We start from the raw sequence: 27,188 nt of genomic DNA, 5'->3' as shown, positions 1-27,188 counted from the left end.
CTACTCTTATTCTGAATTCATTATAAAATTAAAGATGATACTAGCTATTTCTACACCAATATCCTACCAGAGGTCAGATGTTCCATATTATTCTAGTAAATGACGCCTAAACAGGTATAAGGAGTTCTCAAATGTACAACTAATTTATATGAGTCTAATTCAAGTCATTAAGGTAACTGATTTCTTTTATATCTGTCAACATCCATAACTTCCCTTGTCCTCAAGAACATATTTATTTACTTTTCCTGCCTAACTTCTTACACTCTTTTATTTTTTATAATAATTTTTTATTATATTAGGTTAGTCACCATACAGTATATCCTTAGTTTTTGATGTAGTGTTCCATGATTCATTATTTGCGTATAACACCCAGTGCACAATGCAATATGTGCCCTCCTTAACACCCATCACCGGCCTATCCCCCACCCCCTTCCCCTCTGAAGCCCTCAGTTTGTTTCCCAGAGTCCATAGTCTCTCGTGGTTCATTCCCTCTTCTGTTTATCCCCTCTTCATTCTTCCCTTCCTTTTCCTACCGATCTTCCTGCTATTTCTTATGTTCCATAAATGAGTAAACCATATGATAATTGTCTCTCTGCTTGACTTATTTCACTTAGCATAATCTCCTCCAGTCCCGTCCATGTTGCTGCAAATGTTGGGTAATTGTTCTTTCTGATGGCTGAGTAATATTCTATTGTATATATGGACCACATCTTCTTAATCTAGTCATCTGTTGAAGGGCATCTCGGCTCCTTCTACAATTTAGCTATTGTGGACAATGCTGCTATGAACATTGGGGTGCATATGACCCTTCTCTTCACTACGTCTGTATCTTTGGGGTAAATACCCAGTAGTGCAATTGCTGGATCACAGGGTAGCTCTATTTTTAACTTTTTAAGGGACCTCCACACTGTTTTCCAAAGTGGCTGTACCAACTTGCATTCCCACCAACAGTGTAAGAGGGATCCCCTTTCTCCGCACTATTTCTTTTAAAGACACTTTTTCAGAGTTTCTCATGAATTGCAACCCTTTTAAGAGTTGAGTCACTGTATTAGGTTTATAATAGATCAAAACACCTAGCCTATTTTTGCACCATGCTAATACATTTTAGATCTAGTAGTTCTGCTACTTACTTTTTTCTTATTTGTAACATTTCACTAGTGCATTATCAACCCATACTTGTACATAATTTTGGGGGATATATTTAAGTCAATATAATGTCTTTTGTTTAATACACAGCAAAGTAATTATTTAAATTATTCTATTTTCCTATATGCAGTATTGCTGACTCAAAGGGTTTGGAGGGAACTTGATTCAGGTGAGGGCGGTACCAGCTTCTGAAGGGGAAGGTGGCTCTCTTTCATCTAGATCATCTGCAGAAGACATGGTTCCACTGGATGGAGTTCGTGGAAGTTTTCGATGAAAGTCTCCTAAAAGAAAATTGTGAATACAATCACCTGACCATTCACTGGAGAATTTGAGAAATGGGTAATGACAATATTTTTTAAAAAATAACACAAGTCATACTATTTTGTGGGCTACAATACAAAAAGCTGCTTCTGTTCTCAGACTTTAGATATAGGGAATTCTGATATTTATTACTAGGAACAAAAGAGAATTCAACCAAACCTGACTTTTCCAAATACATTTAAAATTGAGGAATCGCACATTCCAATGAGACCTTACTGCCAACTTCTGAGAGTTAAAGATATATGCTCCACAAGGACAGGGAGTATCTTCTACTCATGTCTTAACATCTGCTATCTAACAAAGTGACTGGCACAATGGTAAATTGTCATTAAATGCTTGTTGAATTGAATTACAAAGAAACGTATATAAAAATAATATACAAAAATCTATGAACACAGCAACACAACAGTAACATCACATTCAGGCTCCGAGGAGGGTGGGAGAGCGGGAAGCAGGGATAAAGATCCCCCACCCCCGCCCCGGCAGGGAGCTCAGAGCACAGGACACAAGCTAGGTCAGCAAAGGATGCTGCGTGGGTCTCAGAGCGGCTGGACTAGCATGAGGTTCCTCTGCTCCCCGCTGATCGTGCAAACAGGGCTACATCTGTCCAAGGGGAAAAGTTCACTTACCTCAAGACCTTCATGAGCTTAGGCCCGAAAGTCAGAAAAGGTTTTACAGGTGATTTCAACCAACATCTTTCCCCCAGAAAGATTCCTCACCAAAATATGCTTAAGAGGCAGGCGGTCACCTAGTTTTGGCTTTGCATGTGTTCTCAGTGACTGAGAAATCGTGGGGTCACACGTTCCATTTAGAACCATTCTAACTGCAAAATGGCACCCTTATATTTTTGCACAGCAACCTGAGTGCTATGAGTCCCAGCCTTTGGTTCCCCTTTCTCCCTAAAGGAGCAGACGAGCACTGTCACTTTAGTCCCTTCCCACTCCAGGATGTAAGGACGGCTGTCATGTCCCCCTGTTCCCTTGTTCCCAGGTCAGGCCCCCCCCGCCCAGGTCTTCACCATTTATCATGTGACAAGTTTTCAATTTTTTGTCTTTATCACATGAAGTCTTATGGGATTCCAAATAATTTAGGGCTTGCTCGAGAATGGGTCTTAATTTCTGGAGGTAGCGACAACCATCTTGTTTTCACAAAGTTAATTACAGATACTCAGTTAAGTATTTAGGCTCACGTTTTCAGGGTGTTGCTTGCACAGAGCTAGTTTTAAAGGAAGACACAAAGTAAGTGTACAAACTCCAATGCTGCATGGAAGTGATTTCTAACTTTAAATTTCAAGAGACTTATTTACATGAATAAAATTTCTGTAATATATAGAATACTATTAAAAAAATGCCTTGGACTCTTAAGGTAGGTTAAATCTTATAACATATATATCCCACAGTGCCAAGGATCCTAGGAGAAGGGCTGGGAAGAACAGGACTGGAGCAGTCTTTGGCAGAAAAGTGGAGGAGAAAGAATGTCGAAGTAAGAATCTCATGGGTTCAACTGCTACCTTCTTTTCCTGCTAGCCATATTACCTATGGCAAGTTATCTTCTCTGAAGCCACTAAGGGGGAGTTCAACACACCTATCCTGCCTCTAGAAGGAGCACGGGACTCTCTCTATCAAAGTACCTTTTAAGGTACATTTATAAAACCTGAGTAAGTAATCACAGGCACAAAATTGGTGTTAACTCTATTGTTCATCACAGCAATTAACTACAAAACAATCTAAAAGGTATAGTTATGTTCACAGAATGGAATACTATACAGAATACAGAAAATAAAGACATATAAAGACAGCTATTCACATCAATATGGATCCAAAAAACAGATGAAAGAAGTCACACAAAAAATGGTATAATTCCATGTGTATAACATTCCAAAGAGGGCAAAGCTCAAGTAGATAGAGGTAGTAACACATTTAAAATAGCTAGAGAATGACTGACAAAGTTCAGGATGATGGTCTGATGATGGGCAGCAGGGCAAGGTTTTCAAGGAGGTGCCCACAGGGCCCGTCTAATACTGATAATGTTTTATTTCTTATAGGCTGGGTGGTGAATATATGAGGGTTTGTCTTATTTTTCTTTAAGCTGCATGTGTACATGTACATACTCCTCTCTAGGAGACAGTTCATTAAAAAAATAAGGTAGTTAAAATATATCCCCCAAAAGGAATATTTCATTGAATTTTCTCTGCTAGACTTAAATGCTTATGTACCTGGACTTATAGATTCAGAATCCAGAGATCTAGATTCACTGCTTCCTCCAGTGCTCTCAGAGTCACTAAACATCCCAAATGTCCATGACCTTATAAAAGAAGGACCTTTAAGAAAAGAATATTTAAAGTCAAACTTGGCTACAGACAGATTTCATGAGGCGAAATACTGACATTACATAAAATGAGACAAGTCAAATTTCTTTAACAGCGATCAACAGGCGACTTTAAGATAGGCACAGTGCTTACAACTGTGAATAAGGCCTCCCGAAGTTATCATTCAAGGCCTGATTTTTAAATTCCAGAGTTGCAATTCATTTCATATTCACATTTAAACAACTTGATCCTTCATACATCAGGGTTCTCTTTAATGCAAAAATCTACCTGTGACGTCAGCACTATGGGAGCATCTGTCCTCTTCAATCTTACTAGAACTGTCAGGAAGGCGCACTACGTCCTCTAATGAGTCGGTAGGTCTGTATCCAGAAGTGTGGGGACTATCTGTTAATTGTTTATTAACATTCCTAAGAAAAACCCAAATAAAACTCATCATTTAGAAGAATAACTAATACCCAGCCTATTTTATTCTATTTTCAGAAAAGTCTGTTACTTTAATGAACAGAGTAATGAAATATTAAGAATAAACCTTATTATATGGTTCAACTTCTTAGAGGAGATGGGAACAAAATTTATTAATCATTTGAACTTATTACAGCTGAAACATGGAAAAGAATAGCAAAAGTATGGTCAATAATTCATGTCATGATTAAACTTTTCTAGTATAACCTCTGTGGAAAATGTAGGTTGTTAAATCTGTGGACATTCAAAATAGACATGACCATGATTGCCATTCTCAAAGGATTTCTAAATCTCAAAGAACTGAGCTCTGTGTCAAAATGAAAAGTTTTACTCTTAACGTGAGTTACATCTGAATATAAAAAAAAAATTCAGAAAGTTTTAAAGTCAATTCTGCCAATGTTGGAAAAGACACCACCTACTACCCGATAGGAACCTAGCAATAAAGGTTTTACCTTTTGAAATAATTTCATCTACACATTAATTCTTACCCATCAACTTTTTCTTCTTCGGCTGAATTTGTGGCCTTGACAAACTCACTGTACTCTTGGCCTGGGTCATAGAGTTTGGCACTATCACAGAGAGACTGTAAATTGTTTGCAAGGGAGGCTGCCTGTAGGTGTTGCATCTGGAAGAGGTTAACTGTCACCTATGGTCACAGACAGAGACAAAAGGCAAAATAACTTCTGCTATACAGAACGCTATATAAATATACACTGATTTCAAAAGAAAAAAGGCCATACAGTGAAGCATAGAACACTGAATATCATTGCGACAATACTATGTTGCCTGACTTTGTGCAAGGTCTAGATCAGGAAGAAAAAAAAAAAACAACAGTTGTAATCCAGTATCTAGGAGTAATCGTTGCCAGCAAAACTGGCTTTAAACTGGAAAGTTTAAAAATATATCCCCGTGTCCCCGCTGGTTCGTAATTTTAGGACAGATGTGTTTTTGAGGATCCCCAGCTCCATAATCTGATGGTCTGACTACAACGGTCTAAACTCTTAAGTGAAAAGTATAAGGAAAAAATTTCAATCAAAGCACAATTATTTTGACTTTCATTTTTTCAATTCTAAAAAATAAAAATGCTTTATAACTATAATGCAACCTATAGTACTCAGCTTTAATAATTAGGTGTTGTCTTGAATCAATCCAAAATATATTATCCCACTGAGTTTCTACAAATGCCTACGTATACTATTATTCCTACTACTTGTAGTAACAGTAACAAAAGCCCCTAACAAATGCCTGCAAACATGCCAAATCCATTCTGAGAACTACACACAAATGAACTAGTTTAGTGTTCCCCAAAACCTAGGCTTTGAGTATGCTATGGCAAATAAACAGATGACAGCCCAGTCCTCACAGAGTTTTATGGTCTCCTGAAAGTGGTGTGAGAGGGAGGGAGAATAAATTTTGTAGATAAGATAATTTCTGGTATTGAAAACTTCTATAGATACTACATAAGACGGTCAAGTTATGGAATATAACCTGGTATGCATTTGCAGAGGGGCATTTTGATACAGTAGGTCAGTGAAGCCTCTCTGAGGAGGTCACATCTGAACTGAGACCTGATGCAAGAAAGAGCCAATGCAAAGTTTCAGGAAGAAGTCCAATCCAGACAAAAGGAAGAGGTAGCACAGAGACCCCAGAGCAAAGATGAGTGCAAGAGAGCTTACCATGCTCAAGAAACACTTGAAAGGTCAGTATGGCTGAAGCACATCCAAAGAGGTGAAGCTTTGGTTTGAGATGATGCCAGAAAGAGAAACAGTCATCTAAACCACAGTAAGGAGTCCGAATTTATGTATAATGGGTAGCCAGTAGAAGGTTTTAAAGGGTGTTAAGAGCTATCACATAATCTGATTTATTTTATAAAATGCCATTCTGGCTTCCAGGTGAGCAATGTGAATAAATGCCAAATTTCAATTGGCTTAATATTATTTCAACGACTGCCATATTTCCTCTTCATCTCTCTTGATACACCAGATCATATGCTGAACTTCTGATTAGCCTCTAAGTCCTTGCCAAGGTAGACAGGCATTCCCAAGGGATAACTAAGACTCAGCATAAATAGTATTTGAAAAGTGCACATAAAAGAATAGCTTACTTGTACTTTAACTCTCTCAAGGAACAAAGGAAATTCAAACTGTGGATGGTAAAGTTTAAGTCCTGCAACTGGCTATGATGAGAAAATTCACCAGTTAATGGTAAACTGAACTTACTCTCTTGATTCTAAAGGTAACTGTACATTTTTATACTTTTTAGTAAGCTTTATGAATCTAGTTAAAAACACCAATAATTGAAAAAGCCAAATGAATTATGAATTGGCATAATCAATTCATCTGCTGAATGTTTCTGGGTATTCATTAATAATAAAGACTTAAGCAGTAATATATACAGGTAGCCCAATCTTAAAATTTGTTTTCCCTAAGTTACTCAGCCTTCTCACTTACCTAACAAAACACTACTGAATGAACGCCCATGGCGTAGATCCTACAGGACTTGCTGGGCATCTTGACTGGGGTGGCTCACAGATACCTCAAAAATCATCCTGCTTCTACGTTTTTTGTGCCCCAATCTGCCCCTAAGTCCCTGAGTCAGGAACTTAGACTTTTCTTCTAGGTCCTCTATTTAGCACAGTGACCTAAGTGCCTTGTAAAGGGGAAATGACCAAATGTATAGTGACAGAAAGTGTTATTAGCCAAGGTCATACTGTAATTCTCTTTGTTCTCTGGGACTGCTCACTCGAGCACACAGGACTTCCAACCTTATGCTCAGCTTTCATCACCTACAGTAAATTTTTAGTTTCTCCACTGGCACATGGATTAGTGCAAATATTTATGACAGCTGTTCAAACAGAATTTTAATTTCAAATAATGGGCAAATTTCTTTCATATAAATTAGCAATAATCTAAAATAAATTTGGTTCAGTATAATTCTCTATCCTGTATTATTTTAAAGATAAATTTTTCTTGAATGTACTTTAAAACAAAACAAAACTCTTGTTCTAAGTCTTCCCATTCTTCAAAGCTCATTGATCTGGTTAGGTCTCTAGTCACTGGCCTGGTCATTTCTTCTTCCTCTCAGTAATGTACTTATGATCTTTGTCCCCTACCCTTTGATACTTCATAATTCAAGACAATTTTAGATATCCAGAAGTAATCCTAGATGTCCATGATATAACTTACAATTTTGCTGGGATATAAATGTGATTTGTGTATCTTCCTTAAGATAGTGAGAGAACCTGAGTGTCTAGAATCTTTGTATCTCAAATAATAATTTTGTTTTCTCTGCAATCACATATGTAATATGTACTGGAGTGAAAATAAACAATTTTTAAAAACAATTTGAGATGATGTTGAAAAATAAGTCACCAAAACCCCCAAGTTCTGCTTCTGATGGAGGAGAAGAAAACATAAAGGAGGGCGCCTGGGCGGCTCAGTCAGTTAAGCGTCTGTCTGCCTTAGGCTCAGGTTATAACCTGAGGGTCCTGGGATTAAGTCCCACATTGTGTTCCCTGCTCAGCGGGGAGTCTGCTTCTCCCTCTCCTCTGCCTGCTGCTCCCCCTGCTTGTGCTCGCTCTCTCTCTCTCAAATAAATAAATAAATAAATAAAATCTTAAAAAAAAAAAAGAAAGAAAGAAAACATAAATCTGAGAAAGTCATTGCTCTTAACCAGAAAATAATATCTATATTCAGGAAATGAATGTTGGATTTGGTATCTGCTTGGATCTGCATGTGAATAAATCCTAGACAGAACAACTAAAATTAATTAAATTTGTTCAAAAGAACTCTAGCTAATATGAAATTTTATTCACAAAGATATACACAGAACACCTCTATTAGCTGTCTCTATACATTACATGCTGTAGAGGTTTTCGTAAGTTTGGGGATTTGTCCAAGTTCGAGAGACCTTTAACCTTAAAGCCTACTTCGTATGCTGACAGGTATCGCTCTCCAATTTTTCAGATATGTTCATTCTCTCTTCCTAAATATATGCTAAACTCCTTGGAAGCAGATATCTGTCTTACATTTCTTTTATCTACATAGTGGGCATTAATAAGTATATATATGTTATATACAAAATTAAGTAACCTCTTATTTATACCACATCAAATTAAGGGAAATCATAATTGCTGGATCACCAAACAGCATCATTTTTTAAGAGGTACGAAGACAAGATTATACCTTGTAAGAGAGCTTAAAACCATGTTATATGAAAAAAAAATCAGATTTGGGAGTGTGTAGTCTGGAAAAAACATTCAGGAAAGGAAGATAACAATTATCTTTAAATATTTAAAATGTTATTTTGTAGAAGAGGGATTATAGCAGTAAGGTATAACTTGAAAGGTCCACAAGAAAACAGATTTTCTTTCAGCTCTATATAAAAATTATATTAATTTTGGGGTTGCGACACCCAGGCTATTAATCATTCAGCAAGACAGCACAGTATTTAAGAGTACAGATTCTGAAGTCATTCAACCAAGTTCTATCCTAGCTTTACAATTTACATGCTGGGTGACCTTGATCAAGTTATTTGTAACTTCTCTAAGCAAATGCTTCAAAAAAAGTTAAAGTGCAAATGAATCATGTGGGAGATTCCTGTTCAAAACGCAGATTCTGATTCTAAAAGTCTGAGTTGAAGATTCTGCATTTCTCACAGGCTCCCAATGTAATGAGAACATGTGATGGGCCCACGGACCACATTTTGAGAAAAAAGGTTTTCTAAACTTTAGTTTCTTTACCAGCAAGATGGAGCTAAAGGCATGGGATTGTGTGAGAATTAAATGAGTTAATGTAGGCAAAGAACTTAATACACTGGCAGGCACATACTCAATCTTAGCTATCATGAGCTACTGTCTGAGGTGAAAAGGACTTGTCAAGCGCAAAGGGTGGCCTAAGTAACTCATAATGTAATTTCTAATCCTGGGATTTTTATAATTCTTCTAAATCATTTTGCTAAAATTGGCTCTCTAAATTAATTACACATTAATTGGAATTTGGTACAATTTTAAATACTCAGGAACATTTTATGGAGAGTTTCTGACTCAAATGGAATAGGCTCACTCCCCCAACCCCCCAGGTTCCTACTGAATTCTCAACTTTCTGAGAATTCTGAAAAGTAAATGGTAGCAGGCTGATTGTGGAGAGAAACAACAAATCAAGGTATGAGCAATCCAGGGGTATGCTTCCTGTTATTTCTTTTGCTACTGTTTCCCAGCCAATACTGAACTCTTAGTCAAAGACATGTGACTGAAAGGGATGGGGGGACCCTCTAGTTTCTTTTGTCTGTCTGTTTTCTCTTGTCCCCCAGACTCAAAACAAGTCCCGAGCACTAAGATGTGGTGCTGTGGCACTGACGGCAGTAGCAGATGAACGGACATCTACAACTTTGAGGGGAATTCTTCTCTAGGACCAGATAAACTGGATCTGTAGAGTGAGGGGTCTGAAATCCCTATTGTTTTTTGTCTTTATCCTTTCCCTACTTGGCCCTCACTAGCAGCAGAGTAGGTTGACTAAGTTTCACAGCTGGAAGACTTGGAAGGGATTCCTTAGGAGCTGTAGAGTGAACCTAACTAGATCAAATGCCTGCTAACAATGAAAAAAAAAAAAAATCCAACATTCAGTATAGGTTAGAAAGATGACCCTGAGTCACATAAGGTAATACTGAAACGTCCAGAATATCATCCAAAATTACTTGTTACATGAAGGACCAGGAAATCTCATCAACACGCAAGATAAAAGATAATACACAGACACTAACCCTGAGATGACTCACCTATTTGGATTATCAGATAAAGACTTTAAAGCAGCTACTAGGACGGTTTAAATATGTAAGAGCAAATAATCTTAAAATATGGGAAGACTGAAGCCGCAGCACAGGAATGGAAGATATAAAAAAGAAACAGGAAAATAAAATATCCTAAACAAAAAAATTTACTGTTTTGACTGTAGAGGAAAATAGAGATAACAAAGGAAAGAGTCAGTGTACTTGAAGATAGATTGATAGAAAAACAATCAAGAGAAAAGATTTGGAAAAAAAAAAAAAAAAAAGACTCCCCCCCCCCCCCAAACCCATAGGATAAAAACATAGGTCTAAAATTTGAGTCACTGGAATCTTAGAGGAAGAAGACAGAAAGCTACAAAAAAATTTTGAAGAAACAATAGCTGAAAACTTCCCAAATATAACGAGTTAAACCTGCCGATTCAAGAAGCTCAGGGAACCTAAAACGGAATAAATTCAATAAAATTCACACCCAAATAAACTGTAATCAAAATGCTGAAAACCAAAAATAAAGAAAAAAATCTTGCAAGCGGAAAACAAAACAAAAAACTCCCAACACAATCCACATTGAGGAAACAATAATTCAAATGACTAAGGATTTCTCATTAGAAACACAAGAAGGCAGTGGAAGGACATTTTTAAAGTGTTGAAAGAAAAGAACTAAATTCTTTGTCAAATGAAAATATCTTTCAGGAATAAAGATGAAATAAAGACATTCTCAGATGAAATACAGAATTCACCACCAGAAGACCTGCTATAACAGAAATGCTGAAGGAAGTTCTTTAGAAAAGAGAGAAATGATATCAAAGGGAAAGAACCTTAGAAATGGAAGAGTAGAAACAGAAATGGTAAATATCTGGGTAATTAAAAAAGATGACTTATCTAAAATATGTGACTTTTGAAAGCAAAAATTATAAGACTGGTGAGGTTTTCAAAGTATATAGATATAATATATGCACATCAACTACAACCCAAAGCAAGTAAAAGGGACTTATATGGTGGGACTATGTGGTTTCTACGTTCCACTTGAAGGGGTAAAATATTAGTTCTAATTAAGCCAGTGAAAAGTTTTTATAAATATAGCCCTAGTGCAACCATTAAAAAAAGCAACAACTAAACTTAAAAAAAAAAAAAAAAAAAACTGTAAAAAGAGATATAGTCAAAAGCCCAGTAAATTAAAATGTAGATAATAAAATGCAAATAAGCATTTTAGATAAATTAAAATGTAACTCTAATACATAAATAAAGATAGATTAAATTAAATCTGTAATATAAATTATAGGTAATTCTAAAAAATTATCAATTTATCCAATATAAGGCAGCAAAAGGCAAACAGATGAAGGAAAACATAAGGTACAAACAGAGAGAAAAGTAGGCCTAAGTCTGAACATACATTTGCATTAAATATAAACTAAGTATTTCACTTAAAAGATAGATTGACAGTTTTTTTAAAAAATCGAGACTGAATTTACCTGGTACACCTGAAACTGATATTACACCGTATGTTAACTAACTCGAATTTAAATAAAAACTTTAAAAAAACCCTAAATTTTTCTGTAATTGATAGAAGTAAAAAGTAAATCATCAAGGATATAGAAGAAATAAATAGCACCGTAAACCAACAATAACCAGTTGACATTTACAAAATACCCCAGCCAAGAAGAGCAGAATACACATTTTTAAAAGTATATGCATGGAACATTCACCATGATAGACCATATGCTGAATCATAAAGCAAACCATAGCAAATCTAAGAAAATTGAAATTATACAAAATATTTCTCTCATCATAACAGAATTAAACTAGAAATCAGTATCAGGAATTTACCTAGAAAATTCTCAAATACTTGGAAATTAACAATTAGCTTCCACACTATCCACAGGCCAAAGATGAAGTCTCAAGGGAAATTAGGAAATATTTTATATTTTACAAAAATAGAAATACAAAGTTCAAAATTTGTGGGATGTAGGTAAGCAGTGCTTAGAGAGAAATATAAATAAGTAAATATGTATATTAAAACAGCAGGGAGGTTTCAACCTCTTAGATGAACAATCTAAGCTTCCACCACCAAGAATCTAAAAAGAAAAGCAAAATAAACCCAAACCAAGCAGAAATAAAATATTAAAAATAACAATAGAGAAACCAATGAAAATTAAAAGCTAGTTCTTTAAAAAGGTCAGTAAAATTGATAAACCTCTATCTAGCCAGACTAACCAGAGAGAGAAAGAGAGAAGGTACAAATTGCCAATACTAGGAATCAAAGAGGGGATATCATTACAGCCTACTGAGTCACTGAAAGGATAAAGAAAAACTGTAAACAACTCTGTGCACATAAATTAGACAACTGGGACAAAAGGGACTGATTCCATGAAAGCCACAAACTACCAAAATTCACCCAAAAAGAAATAATTAATTCGAATAGGTTTATTCTCAAAAGAAATTGAACACATAGTGAAAAATCTTCCAAAAATGAAAACTCCAAGCCCAGATACTTTCACCAGGGAATGCCATCAAACAACTAAAGAAGTAACCAATTCTACACAATCTCCCAGGATACTGACAGGAAGGAACACTTCCCCACTCATTTTATAAGGCCAGAATTACCCTGATATTAAACTAGATAAAGACAGTATAAGAAAAAACAAACAAACAAATAACATACCAATGTCTTTCATTAACAGAGAAGAAAAAGGAAAAAATACTCAACAAAACATTAGCAAACTGAATCCAGCAATATAGAAAAGGAACAATGCATCACAACCAAAAGCAGGTTATCCAGGAATGCAAGACTAGATCAGAACTCAAACGAACATCAATGTAATCCATCAAATTAGTAGACTACATAAGAAAAACTGTTTTATTACATCAATCAAATGATGTGGAAAAAATCATTTGATAAAATCTAACTTCTTTTTTTAAAAAAAGCAAAGACACAATTATAAATGTTTATAATAATTTAATTAGCAAAAATTGTATCGTAAGTCCCATAAACTGTACTTATATTATTTGTTCTAAAGCTGTTTCTCTATCATATTTTGGTGTATATGATACAATATGTAGTGTGTAAAGGTACATATAAAGGAATAAAGGATATACGTACACACATATTCAATATATACTGTAGCAGACAGTTTTGCTAGCTTATGCTCCAGTAACAACCCCAAAAGTCTCAGCAGTGGAAAAAAAAAAAACCAACATCTTCATCATGAAACTTCCAGCAAACTAGAAAAAGGGGAAATTCCTTACCTGATAAAGGGCATCATCAAAAAACCTATAGTTATCATCATATGTAATGGTGAAATTGACTAAGTGCTTTGCCCTTGAAGTCCAGCATATGACAAAGATATCTTCTCTCACCCAAGCCTATTCAATAATGAACTGGAAGCTCTAGCCAGTGCAGAAAGAAAAAGAAATAAAAGGAATAAAGATCGGAAAGGAAGAAATAAAACTGTCCCTATTTGTAGATAACATGATTTTCTATGCAGAAAACCCCAATGATTCTACAAAAAAGTTCTAGAACTATTTAGTTTTAGCAAATTTGCAAGATACAAGATCAACATACAAAAATCACTTGTATTTCTAAATACTAACAATGAACAACTGAAATTTGAAATTAAAGAAGTGTGTGTGCATAGATACATACACATAAATTTCATGTGCTATTTATCTATGATGTCACATTCACTGTAGCTACCCAAATAAATACATACATACATAGGTTTAAATCTAACAAAACATGTGAAAGACTTTTACATTGAAAACTACAAAATGCTGATTAAAAAAATGTCATGTATCTAAATAAATGGGGAGACATACTGTCTTCATGGATCAAACAACTCTCTCTATATAGTTAAGATGCTACATACGTAGTCAATTCTTCCCATCGGATCTAAGATTTAACACAATTCCAATTAGAATTTTAGCAGGATTTGTTTGTAGATATCGCAAGCTGATTCCAATGTTTTTATGGGCAAAGGATCTTAAATACTCAAAACAATTCTGAAGAAAAATAAAGTTGAAGATTCACACTACTTGATTTTAAGACTTGTTATAAAACAAAAGTAATCAACAGAATAGTAGAGTTTGGGCCAAATGACAGGCACATATATCCATGGAACAAAATAGAGAATCTAGAAATTGACCTATAAAAATATGGTCAACTGATTTTTGACAAAGATGCAAAGACAAATCAATGGAGATGGCACAATGTTTTCAACAAATGGTACTGGAACAAGTGGACACCTGTATTAATAATGTTTTTTATTTTCCATATTTTATAATGTTTTGACATCTTGAGAAGCTTGCCGGCTGGGGAAAGTCTGCTCCTCCCAGGGCTAACCAATTCTTAGCACAGGGGTGGGGAGTGGTGGGAGGGCATCGCTTTCATATGCAACCCGAACAACCTCATTATCTAACTCACACACCAAGTTGTTACTTTCTTCTGCTCTGAATTATCCCAGAGCCAGGTACCAGGCAACTGGACACCATCCCAGGAATTATCCAAACTGGCTAATCCTATACTGCTTATCCTGTCCTAACTGGTCTTTCCCTTGGAAACCCCAGTAAAGCCTCTGTACTCAGCTTTCCCCTCACTCCAGTCTCTGCTTCACCAAACCTGATACTTCGGTAGCCCTATGTGGCACAGCACGTCCCCTCCTCTGGGGAAATGTAAGTAAACAATTCATCTTTCAGTATCATTGACCTCTCCATGTCAGCATTCAGTCACCTCCATAAATTCAAATCCCACAGGCATAATTTTAACATAACATCTACATACAAAAAATGAACCTCTACCTATACTTCACACCTTATATGAAAATTAAGTCAAAATAGATCACGTATCCATGCTAAACTATAAAATTTTTAGTGGAAAACATAGGAGAGAAGTCTTTGTGACCCTGAAACTCTCTTAGATATAATGCGAAAAGTATGACACATAAAAGAAATTGATAAGTTAGATTCCATCAAAATTAAAACCTTTTGTTCCCTGAAACAAACTGCTAAAAGAAGAGAAGTTTCAGACTGGAAGACAAAATATGCAAGCTCAATAAGAAAACAAACAACTCAATTTTAAAAAATTGGCAAAATAGAGACTGCAAATAAGTCCTTGAAAAGATGCTCAATATCATTAGTCACTCCAGAAACACAAATTAAAACAACTACCACTACACACACATTAGAACAGTTAAAATATAAAAACAACAACCGACAAGTATTGTCAAGGATGCAGAACAATTGGAACTCTCATATATTACTGGTTAGAATGAAAATGTTATGGCCATTCTGGAAAACAATTTGGCAGTTTCTTATAAAGTTAAACAGACATTTACCATAACATCCAGTAATCTTACTCCTACGTGCTTACCCTAGAAATATGAAAACTTATGTTGACACAAAAACCTGTAGACAAATATTCATAGCAGCTCTATATTCACAATCACCCCAAAATGGAAACAACATAGATGTCCAACTGATCAATGGATAAACACTATGGTAAATTCATATAATGGAATACTATTCAGTAATAAAAAGAAATGAAGTACTGGTACAGGCATAACACTGATGAATCTCAAAGACATTATGCCGAGTAAAAGAAGCCAGTCTCCAAGTCACACACTATAGGATTCCATTTATATGACACTCTGGAAAAGATCAAGCTATATAGATGGAGAATATATCAATACTTGCCAAGGGTTAGGGGTGGGTAGAGAGTTTGACTACAAAGGGGCAGCATGAGTAAAATTTTTTGGAGTGATGGAATTCTTCTGAATCCTGATTGCGATAGTGGCGATTACACAAATTTATACGTGTGTTAAAACTTGTGAAATGTACATCAAAAAAAAGGTATTTTATATATAAACTTTTTATAAAAATCATTTTAAAGAGGCAAGTGAAAACACTTGAGGACAGGATGCTTTTTTTTCCCCACATAAATCATTGTGTTCAATTTTAATATTTAGTTTACTCAAATTTTGAAGAAATACCTCATAGTGCTAACAGAAGTTTCAATAGTCAAATCCATTTTGTCAACCAAGCCAAGAAAGACAGTGGCTTAGAGGCAATTTCAAACTCTTGGACTTTTAATTGGACAAAACATTGATCCATGGGATGGGGGACCAGAAAAAAAAACGTAACTCAAACCATTTACCACTATTAAAAGCTAAAAGTCCATTTCCAAACTCTAAATGTTTCATTAATCTTAGAAATTAAATTCCTTAAGAATCATGACTCATCAAGCATCCCTCTTCCTTCTTCTGATATTTAGACCCTTTTTTGCCCCTGGCCTTCAAAATACTGAACAAAATACTTACAGCTTTAAGGGTGAGATCACACTGAAAAACAAGTTTCTGGAGTTGTGTTAAAATTTCTCTTTTGGTATTTTCTAGATCATTTCGTCTCTCTTCAACATTTGTCACACAAACTTTGTAGAGTTCATTTGCTTCTTCTACCTTTAAGAATATCACAGAAAAAAAATAACACTGATTACTAGAATTTATATTTTAAAACAAATACTTATTATAATAAAACTCAATGGAAAGAATTGAAAAGACTTTTTGCATAAAAATTATGGAATGTCTGTTTTAAATAGAATATTTCTAAAGATAACAGACAATCTGTTCTGGTCAGTGACTCAAGGGCACTAGACTTTAATGGATAGTCAAGTAGGACTTACAATTATTATACCATCTACAAAATAAATGTCTACTTCTATTTAACAGTCTTTTCTATTTATATTTACCATTTTCTATGTAATCTTACAGAATTCATCAAATTATATTTCGTAAGTAATATAAAGCTCCAGCCTAGCTTTGCTATCAGGTACTAGAATTAGCACACATACACACACAGTGGCCTAAAAGGTGAACTTCCTGAACAATAAAGTAAAAAATATTAAACTACTGCCTTCTCTAAGATACCTTCTCAGAAACAAACCCAAAGATTTAAAAGATAAGCAAACATCTCTTAGCATACTGGTTCTCAGAGTGTGGCTCCCCATCACCGACAGCAGCAGCAGCCGCCTGGGAGCCTAGAAGTGCAAGCTGTCTGGGGCCAACCCTAGAGCTACTGAACCAGACACTCTGGAAGTCCGGCCGAGCGGCCTGTTTTAACAAGCCTTCCAGGCAATCCTGATGCATGCTAACATTTGAGAACTGATGCCTTAGCAGATTATTGCTAATTCAGCTTGCAAATAACAAAGATGATTACTTTCTGAAGAGCCTCCTCTTCCAACCTTCGCTTTTTCTCTAGCTGCTTGTTGAGGTTTTTTACTAATCCGCCACTTGAGCACAGGTGCTCCTCTTCTGCGCGGAACATGGAGGATTTTGCCTTTTCATACTCATCTTGACGCTGCATGCACAACAACTTTGCCTTTTTAAGAGCAGTCTCTGTTTCCAGCTATACAGGGAAAACATAAGACCGTTAAATACAGAGTGAGAAACAAAGCCTAATGTATAAGTTTCATTAGCATATTCAACAAGATAGTTCAAACAGCACCTTAGAAAAACTACAAAGTAAGGTAAGCATCTCCCGGGGCAGATGCGTACGTAGTGCCCATGATGTCAGATGCTCACAAGCAGGTAGATGAAACTCCACCAGGATACTCACCATTTTATTTTGTTCCTGTTTCCAAAGTTCTTTTATTTCTTTCCTTTGTTTTTCCATTTCATTTTTCCTCCCAAGTAGAGGCTGTCAAGGGTATTTTAAAACAAGAAAGAAAAAAAAAAAAAGCTGTTTTCTAAAGGTATGCTGTTGTTAAAAAAAAAAAAAAAAGTGTATCATATGTATAAATTTTTACCTGCACAAATTTGTTGGCTTGGAGAGCTGCAATTGTTTGTTGTAAAAGGTGACTATTCTTTATATCATTAAGAAGAGCATTGGTAAATAGAGACTGCAGTGGCATAAACTCCTAGAATTTACAATTGAAAAGTAAATTTTCCAACAGAAATAGCACTAGAGTTCTAGACCCCCAACCAATTCTTCTTCAGAGGGAGAAATTTTAAGTTTGGACATTTTTCTGCAGACAAATGACTAGTCATAAAGATGACTATATGAGAAAGACACTGAAGAATGCTAATTATAAAACTAGGTAGCAAGACTACTGGCTAACAAAACAATCAACATTTGTATAAAATTGTGATTTTCCTAGTTTTTTTTTTCATAATGGGTCTCCACATAAATTTAAAAGGCTTTTATTTTGCCCAACCAAAAGTTTATTATTTCACTTCTTTCCTTTATTTAGTATACAAGTTTCTGACTTCGCAAGGCACTATCATGAGCTCAACCAGGTAACCTCTTGGTCCCATACCCTAGGAGGTCACTGAACACTTACCTGCATTCCAATGTTACTTCTAGTTGCCTCTGCCAACTTGACAATGTTCCTAGTGGACTCCAATTCTGAAAAGGTCAAAGAAAACATCAGAAGGTAAATTAACTACTGCCCCCCATACTCTAAAATTATTCGTGATTCCCACATTAAAGAGTGAGCACCCATACTAGTCTGCGTCATAGGACACTGTGATTCTTATCCAGAGTGCACATCAAAACTGACTAGGAAACTTTCAAAATACACATGCTTGGCCTCACTTCTCTGGGAGATGGGACCTAGGCCTGTGTATTGCCCCTTTATAAGGCTATTCAGGTGATTCTGATGGGCGTTCCCTATTTAAAGCAATTTGGTAGAAAGAGCACAGGATTTGGGTAAATCCTATATTCTTCCAGTTAGTGCTATATAATCCTACGCAAATCTGCTATCCGACCTTAGGCAAATCACCTGTCTTGTTCGCCTGAGCTGTAAAATGGGAACAATTCTTTTCTTGACTTCTTCCCAGGGTTTTGGTAAGGATTAAGTGAGGTACAAGATGTGAAAGTATTTTGTCATCTGTAAAGCACTGGGAAAATACTAGCTATTAAGATGTTTTCATGGCCAGTGCTCATATACCTATTGTTGCTTTGATTTCTTTTAACCATATTATCTGATGATTGCATCTCTTTTTGCCCATTGGGGTATGGCTTCCTTAAAGGCAAAGACAGTATACTATTTGTCTTTGTGTCCCCAGATCGAGTGGTTGGCCCACAGTAATGTTTAATAAGTACATTTATTGTAAGAAGAGTCTTTCCTATTTCAAGAGAAAATGGACAATGATTTTATTCACTACAATGAAGAAGCTACTAATTTGGAATCATATTAGTCATCGTCTGTAGAAAATGAATTGCAAACAATTTAGTTCTTACACTCCAGAGTTAATCAGATGCCCCAAAGGGCAACTCACCCAAGTTAAGCTTCTTTTCAACCCATGAAACTATGTTCTTGGTATATTTTGACCATGTTTTAGCATAGGACAAAGCCAATTCTACAGAATCAGTGTTCTTCAATAGCACGCTGTCTAGTTCTACAGGAGAAAAATTTCCTGAAAATAAAAATATCAAGTATATATTAAATATCAGCACATAAACTCTAAACAAAGAAGCATTCAAATCCTAAGATGTTCTTCAATGAAAACTGTTTAAAAAAACTACAAGTGACAAATTTAGAATTAAAGGTCGCAGTTTAAACTTAAAATGGTTTCAAATTATGTTTTTTATCTTAATATATATTTCTATTGTTCATCAAGTTATAAACCCTATATAATCTTGATCGGTCTCTATATTATCTATCTATTCTAGCAGGGTTTTATTCTTAAATTTTTGTGCAAAATTTTACACATCATTTTGTGTTAAAAATGAGTACTTGAGGTTACTGAGCAAGAAGAGATTAAGTAATCCAAAACATGTATTGAAAGTAACTGTAGCGGGTTGGGGAGTGGTAAAAAAAAAAAAAGAGAGAGAGAGAGAAGAAAGAAAAGAAAGAAAGGAAGGAAGGAGCTGCAAAACATTTGACTAAGATTCTAAGTACCTCAAGCATTACCTTTTTCGTTGGGTGAGTCCACTGATTCCACGGAAACATTTTCAAAAGACTTACAACACGGAAGAAAACAAATTTAAGATTAGAGCAGAAGATAACAGATCTTTGCTTCAGAAATTTTTCACTCTAATTTGTTACTGTGACATAATTCCTGTTAAGGAATTTCAAGTATTTAGAACTCAAAGGGCCTAAGAAATCTGTTTGAATGTTACATCTTCTAAGAATTACATACCTTTTTATAATTGCAGTTCTCAAGATCCAAGAATAAATAACCTCATTGTTTACTAACAGCATTAGTTAACACTAATAAATCCATTCAAAACTTTAAATTCTGCAGATTTCAAAAATATTAGTCAGGAAGTTACAGAAACAATCTAAATAGATTATCACTTAAACTGAAGACAAAAACCTGTTTCTTCCAGCCATCTTTTACCATTTTATCATATGACAAGCATTTCTCTGAAAGTCTAGTGGACAACTTAGCGCAGAACTTTCTATGATGATGGAAATGTTCTGTATCTGCACTGTCCAGTAAGGTAGATGTTAGTTACATGTGGCTATCTGAGCATATGAAAAGTGGCTAATGTAAATAAGAAGTATATTTTCAATTTTATTTATTTTAAGTAATTTAAATTTAAAGAGCTACATGTGGCACGTGGCTACCTTACTGGACAGTGCAGGAGAACGTATCTACCACAATTGTGAGATCTTAAACAAATGTGATCTATTTGGTTGGGCAATACAGACTAGGCAGGGATTCAATGCAAAAGGGATCAAAGACACCTGGGTATGAAGTCCAGCTCTACCACTTAGTAGCTGTATGACCCTGGACTACCATATATTTAGGCTTAACTGGGATAAGAACACTAGTTTCATAGGGCTACTTTAAGGCTTAAGATGATCTAGGTTTAGCACAGGGCATGGTACATAATAAACACTATCAAATAAATGGCAATTATTATTTAAAGTATTTTTCAAAACTCTTCACCAAAGTAATTTTATTAGTAGCATTATATCATCATGGACTTTTAAAGCTCAATCTCTAGGGTTAATTAAATACTGCAAAAAGGAAAATAAGGTGCAAAAGAAAAAAAGGAAAAAGTATTTTCCTATTAAGAATTAGTGTAGTATGTGCACACAATAGAGCCAACAGGGACAGGAAATATGATTCACACCTAAAATTCTAATTCTTCGGAGCCTTGTCACACACATATAATGTTATCTTCTGAATTAGTATATTTGAAAAGATAAAATTGAAGAAAAATTATAAACAATAGCAAAATATTTAAGGATCTTAAAATTCTTCATTACTCTGATATGGTTTATACACTATCCTTGATTCATCAATAGATGACCAGAAATAGTCAATTGTTTTCTCAATATTATAGTACATATAACAAATGCTTCGATTAGTCATTCGTATTTTGTAACATTTTAAGAAAGACCTGCAATTTTTATATTATTTTGATATAACACAAATACTTGGCACATTTCCAAATATTTGTTGAACTCCTTCTGGATTTGAACATCCTTAAAAAGAAATTATTAACGTATGTCCCTATTCCAGTTTTTAAAAATAGCCTGCATTTAGTGAAAAAACTTTAGTCAAATAAAAATATCATTACTATAAATCTTTAAAGCAATATTCTACAAACATTCTTCATGTTCTATTATTTCAGAGTAATTTTTCTTTAAATTGGGAATTGGGGGGTGCCTGGGTGGCTCAGTCGGTTAAGCGAGTGCCTTTGGCTCAGGTCATGATCCCAGGGTCCTGGGATTGAGCCCTTTGTCAGGCTCCCTACTCAGCGGGGAGTCTGCTTCTGCTTCTCCCTCTGCCTCTCCCCCGCCCCCCCCACTTGTGTTCGCTTGCTCTCTCTCAAATAATTAAATAAAATCTTAAAAAAAAAAATAAATCGGAACTGCAATCCTCTGACATACTGCTCTTAGGGAGAATTAAGACCTATAGCCTATTAATAAGTGTTTCATGGTAACAAACTATAGGATGTATGAAAAGATTAACACCCTCTTTACTTCTTGTGTTATTTTTCTAAGTTTCCACCAGTCTTTAAGAACTGTGACAATGTCAGGAGAGAAAGATGGTTAAGAATTACTTACTAAGATTTTGGACCATATGACATACAGATCCATTACATAGGACACCATTAAACTATCAAATACATTCTTTCAAAATGATAGCTCCACTTGGAAGTATAATTAAATTTTTGTTCCAGAAACTGACTATAAGTTATCATATTTAAAATGAACTGATCTGTTTTTCTTGCTCAACTCAAAAACTATCAAAGACTAATGCTGAGATTAAGATCAAGAAATTATTGAAATATTAAGTTAAAAATATTAAAGTCTCTGCTTTCACACAAACTTGGCCTACCTTACTTTCCCGAGAAACAGGCAGTCGCAATAATGAATCATTGCCTACATCTCCCATAAGGAAGTTTGTCAGGCTATCCAGGGAAGTTAAAAAAAATAAAAAAAGAAAGAAATAGAAATAAAAAGACAAGTCATTACATTGCTCTGTCACAGGCTTCACATGCAACATGTCATCTAGAATAATTTTTTTTTAAGTAAGAACCTTAGAAATAAACTCCTAGGAATCTATTCACATAAACATAGTCACTTGCAAATGGATGTTGCTTCTGAACAGCTGTATAGACACTGCCAAAAACAGTAACAAAACAATAATGAAATAATGAACGTATTTTTTGAGTGTTGTGATGATATTTTGTATTGGTTAATACTTTACTTTCTATGTATCTACTGAACTATGTGACATATTCTCAGACACCCAGGCCCAAATTTCTTTATATGACAGTCCTCTACTTACATATTCCCAAAGGTAAAGGCCAAGGTCTCAATGGAAGAAAACACTTCTCTGAAGAGATCGTTTTTGTTTTCTTCATTAACTTCTGTGAAGTTCACAGCTACAGGGAAAGGTTGGTTACAATAAATGAGGAAGAAAATATTTTAAACTAGATTTATACAAAGATATTTAATCTCTTAAAAATTTACCATTACTTCTAGAAGCATCAGAAGATTAGGAAACTGAAAAGCCTAAGACACAAAATGAGTATGATGTTCAAGTTCTTCATTAAAGAAATCATAAAAAAGAATCAGCTTGCACACAAGTGGCTGGCATTCCAAACTTACTACTCCACGCATTACATAATTTGACACATCTAAAAAGTGACGCAATGTGAAATCAATCCGTCTCAGAGTCACAGAGTCCATGTGACATCAGACCTCTCATTAAGAGCACTCTGTGCTATTCTCTCTTGCTTATTGCTTTATGACATTTGTAAAAATAGCTAAATGCACCGTGGCCCGCTTTAGTCAAATGAAGTATATTTTTCACTATGAATTACCAATAATTGAAGTCATATATACATTTGACATAGCGTAAGTCCTATATACAAAGCATATCACATAAACACCCAATGCTTCAGAAAATTTAAATTCCTACTTATTTATAGCCTTATTTCTTACAGGCTCTTGGGCTCTGAGGTCCATGTTAGTTGATACATATTGCTGTCTCTTGCTTGCCGTAGGGATATTTTAACATTTTGCATTTTGCTAAAGCAAATTGTGAAATATAACTGAAAAATTTTTCTTATTTTAACTTCTTCTCTATGCACCTTTGCGAAAAGCCCATATACAATTTACTAAGACAAAATCTGAAGGTGGAATTGGAAATTTTTTTAAAAGTAACCCCTTCTGAAGACTCAGGGTGAGTTTAAGGAGCAATTGGTTCCTTGTATCCCAACATCCCTAGGATCCTTGCCAATAAAGGGAAGGTAGAGAGACAAAGTGAAGAGGAAGCCATCCTTTGCTTTAAAACAAGCTGTTTTGAAGATTAGCTGCACAGCAGAATTACCTAGGGAGTTTCAAAAACAAAAATCTGGGTCCTACCACCAAAAATTCAGATTTCGCAAGCCTGGTGGAGCATAAGTATTTGTTCAAAAGCTCTCCCATGTGATTCCAGTGTACAACTAGGGTTGAAAATGCTTGCTGGAAAGCAAGAACTCCTAAGCCAGGATGAAGGAAGCCTCAAGCCTCTAAACCTCATGAAATTACAATCAAGCTTTTACAAGGATAAGCCTTTGTAGATATGAGGGGCTAAGGACCACACCTTTCATCAGATTCTTCTAAATATTGCTGATACAAACAAAAGAAAAACTTTAAGGACCACCATAAATAATTTTAAAGCTATTTTTGGACTTGTGCTCTGGCCAAGATGGAAAAACGTTTACACTTCTGCCTGAAATAACCAAAAGAAACTCATACAAAATACATGAAACAAAAATTTTCAAGACATTGGCTAAAAGGCAACAAAAGACAAGAATCTTGACAGACAAGAAATGAACATGGTAGGCTCTACAATAGCCCCAGCTTAGTGCCTAACATCACACAGAGTAGATTTCCCAGTAAAAGAAATTATGATGGAGAAGAGTCATTTTGTAATAAGGAAGGAGTCAATTTACCAAGAGGACATAACAATCCTATACATTTATGCACCTAATAAACAACTTCAAAATGCACGAAGCAAAACCTAATTGAACCACAATGAGAAATAGACAAATTTATAATTATAGCCAGAGACTTCAATAGCCCTCTCTCAATAATTGACAGAACACGTATATGGAAAATCAGTAAGGATATGGAAGACTTCAACAATACTATCAGCTTCCTCTACCAGACGGACAGGTGTAGAACACTCCATCCAGTAACAGCAGAATGCATGTCTTTTCAAGTACACACTGAATATTTGCCAAGATAGACCATACTATAAAACAAGTCAAAATGGGTTTAAAAGGATTCAAAGCAGGCAAAGTATGTTCTGTGACTAGATGGAATTAAATTAGAAATAACAGAAAGATCTCTGGAAAATCCCCAGATACCAGGAAACTAAGTAACACTTCTAAATAACCCATGGGTCAAAGAAGAAAAAGGGAAATTAGAAAGTGTTTTGAACACAATGAAAATGAAAACACCACATATCAAAATTGATGAAAGGGGACTACAGGAAGGCGCAGAAAGGAAGGAGTACCAAGGGGCACCCATTATCTGGATTGGGACAGTTTCACAAGGGTTTTTATGTCAAAACTGATTAAACTGTATCCTTTAAATATATGTATTTTATTGAATATCAATTATACCTCAACAACACTTTTAAACATCTCATTGGAAAGTAAACTTTAAATAGTAATTTATAATGTCTATTTACAATAACTTATATAACCAGCAAAAATGTAAAGCCTACTTACATTTCTTAACTTTAACCTGTTAGACTTTCAAGAAAAAAACACCTTATAACACTACTGCAAATTCTATAACAATTTCTCTTTCTTACCTATTTCTTTCGGAGCACTAAGCATGACTGGGAGATTTAAAAAGCAGGAATTGTGCGCAAAAGGACAATTATTGGAACCATCTTCCTTTATCTTCATCCTTACTTGAATGAGGTTACAGCCATTGAATGAAAATTACTATTATTGCCCCTGCTTCCAATTCAAAACAGCCCTCTATTTTTAATACCTTTTCTCTTTTTTGCTTCTGCTCAGTGTGTCAAAGAAAAGTCTTTGGCCCCTTTCCAGCAATAAATCTTTCCCCCCTCTCCTGCAGTCTCCAAACCCCTATGCCGCCTCCCTCCACAGCTTTATCTCCCACTCAACTGACATTTTTTCTTAGGCTACTAACATACTCAATCCTTCCTCTGTGAAAAAACTTTCATTTTACCATATTTCCTCTTAAAGCTACCATCCAATTTAACTTTTTATTTTTTTTAACTGCCAAACCTCTATAAATAGGTCATGACTAAATTCACCAGGATTTGGCTTTTCATCCAGTCTAATGGTTGTAAGAGGTTGAAAAACTTTGTGTAAAGGGCTAGATAGCAAATATTTTAGACTTTCCAGGACATGTGGTATGTTGCAACTATTCCTAAAGGAGCCATACATAAATGAATGAGATATGGTGATACATAAATGAGTAAGAGTGGCTGTGCTCCAATAGAAATGTATTTACAAAAATAGGCAGCAGGCCGGATTTGCCCCACCAGAAACAGTTTGCTCAGCCTGGTTAAGAGGATGGGTTCTGAAGCCAGTTTGCCTGGGTTAAATCTTAAACTCTGTCTCCTACTAGGGATTTAACACAACTGCTCTGTGCCTCAGTCTACTCATTTATAAAGTGGGGACAACAATATGTACTTTGAGAACTGTTATAAAAATTGAATGAACTTAGAACAGAGCCTGTTACAAAGAAAATGCTCAATAAATGTTAGTTATTATTTGCACTCAAAACCACTAACAACACTGCCAACAAAAACCTATTAGTCAAACTTGGATGCCATTTTTCCTCTGAGTTTTCATCCTACTCGTCCACTCTACAACTCTCAACAGCTCTACCACTTAATACATACGCAACCTTGGACAAACCTCTCTATGTCCCAGCTTCCTTATCTGCAAAATGGGTGTTGACAGAATAACAGTATTGACCTGAAAAATTTGCTGTGGGGATTAATGGAATAATCCAGACAGAGTTTAACAGTGTCTGGCATACGGTAAGTATCCTCAATAATGTCTAGAATTATTACTACAAATATTAAACACTTTCTTCCATCTTGAAGTATTCTGCACTCTTAGAAGCAATGTGTTACAGTAACTAGAAGAAGTGGGGCTTCAGAATTTCGGACCTGAGATGGAATCTAAGCTCCACCACTTCTGGTGTTATTCTGACTACATCACCTCACTGTAATTTCTCCCTCTGTAAAATGGTGCAGCATTGAAAGACATGACGGAGAAACAACTGTAAAGCACAGAGGAGAGGTAGAGTGCAGGGCTTGGTAGTTAGTAACATGAGTGCTCTCATGTTCTGTGTATCTATCTATTGACAATTTTACTTTATATAGTCGTCCCACCCAGCCTGCAGTCCTCTTTGGCTTTCTTCTCTATACATTATCTCCACAGAACTATATCCATTTTCTTCCCTTTGAAGGAAACGAATCCTTAAACTACCTGTCTAGTTCTCACCTCTGAGCTCCAGATCCACACTTCCAATGGTCTGTTTGATATATTCTTTCTCCTACTTCCCAGGCTTACCCACCAGCATTACAACGTCAACATGTCCTACCTGAACCCTATCCTCCCTTCTGTTCTGCCCTGCAAGCCGACTCTTTTCTATACATTCCTTAGCTCATTATCTTTGCTTCAAAATACCTCTAAAACATTTCTTCTT

The 27,188-nt window shown here is 35.4% G+C and overlaps 1 protein-coding gene across 7 annotated transcripts in view; it reads right to left on the bottom strand.

Moving 5' to 3' along the window:
- The window catches only part of ARHGAP29 (Rho GTPase activating protein 29), a 73,426-nt gene that overhangs the window by 11,909 nt on the left and 34,329 nt on the right, over nucleotides 1–27,188 (bottom strand). For all 7 annotated transcript variants that reach the window (XM_048220684.2, XM_057310452.1, XM_026497581.4 and 4 more), the window contains 13 exons: nucleotides 22,783–22,879; nucleotides 22,330–22,402; nucleotides 19,944–19,992; nucleotides 19,309–19,446; nucleotides 18,369–18,433; nucleotides 17,835–17,945; nucleotides 17,645–17,725; nucleotides 17,246–17,434; nucleotides 16,351–16,488; nucleotides 4,747–4,904; nucleotides 4,064–4,203; nucleotides 3,683–3,787; nucleotides 1,329–1,427 (listed from right to left, as the gene is read on the bottom strand). In XM_048220684.2, the coding sequence (XP_048076641.1) occupies nucleotides 1,329–1,427; nucleotides 3,683–3,787; nucleotides 4,064–4,203; nucleotides 4,747–4,904; nucleotides 16,351–16,488; nucleotides 17,246–17,434; nucleotides 17,645–17,725; nucleotides 17,835–17,945; nucleotides 18,369–18,433; nucleotides 19,309–19,446; nucleotides 19,944–19,992; nucleotides 22,330–22,402; nucleotides 22,783–22,879 (1,443 nt within the window). The remainder of the gene's footprint in view (nucleotides 1–1,328; nucleotides 1,428–3,682; nucleotides 3,788–4,063; nucleotides 4,204–4,746; nucleotides 4,905–16,350; nucleotides 16,489–17,245; nucleotides 17,435–17,644; nucleotides 17,726–17,834; nucleotides 17,946–18,368; nucleotides 18,434–19,308; nucleotides 19,447–19,943; nucleotides 19,993–22,329; nucleotides 22,403–22,782; nucleotides 22,880–27,188) is intronic.

Source organism: Ursus arctos, unplaced genomic scaffold (genome assembly GCF_023065955.2).
Source record: "Ursus arctos isolate Adak ecotype North America unplaced genomic scaffold, UrsArc2.0 scaffold_12, whole genome shotgun sequence".
NCBI classification, from domain to species: domain Eukaryota; kingdom Metazoa; phylum Chordata; class Mammalia; order Carnivora; family Ursidae; genus Ursus; species Ursus arctos.
This window is presented reverse-complemented; position numbering and strand designations above follow the sequence as displayed.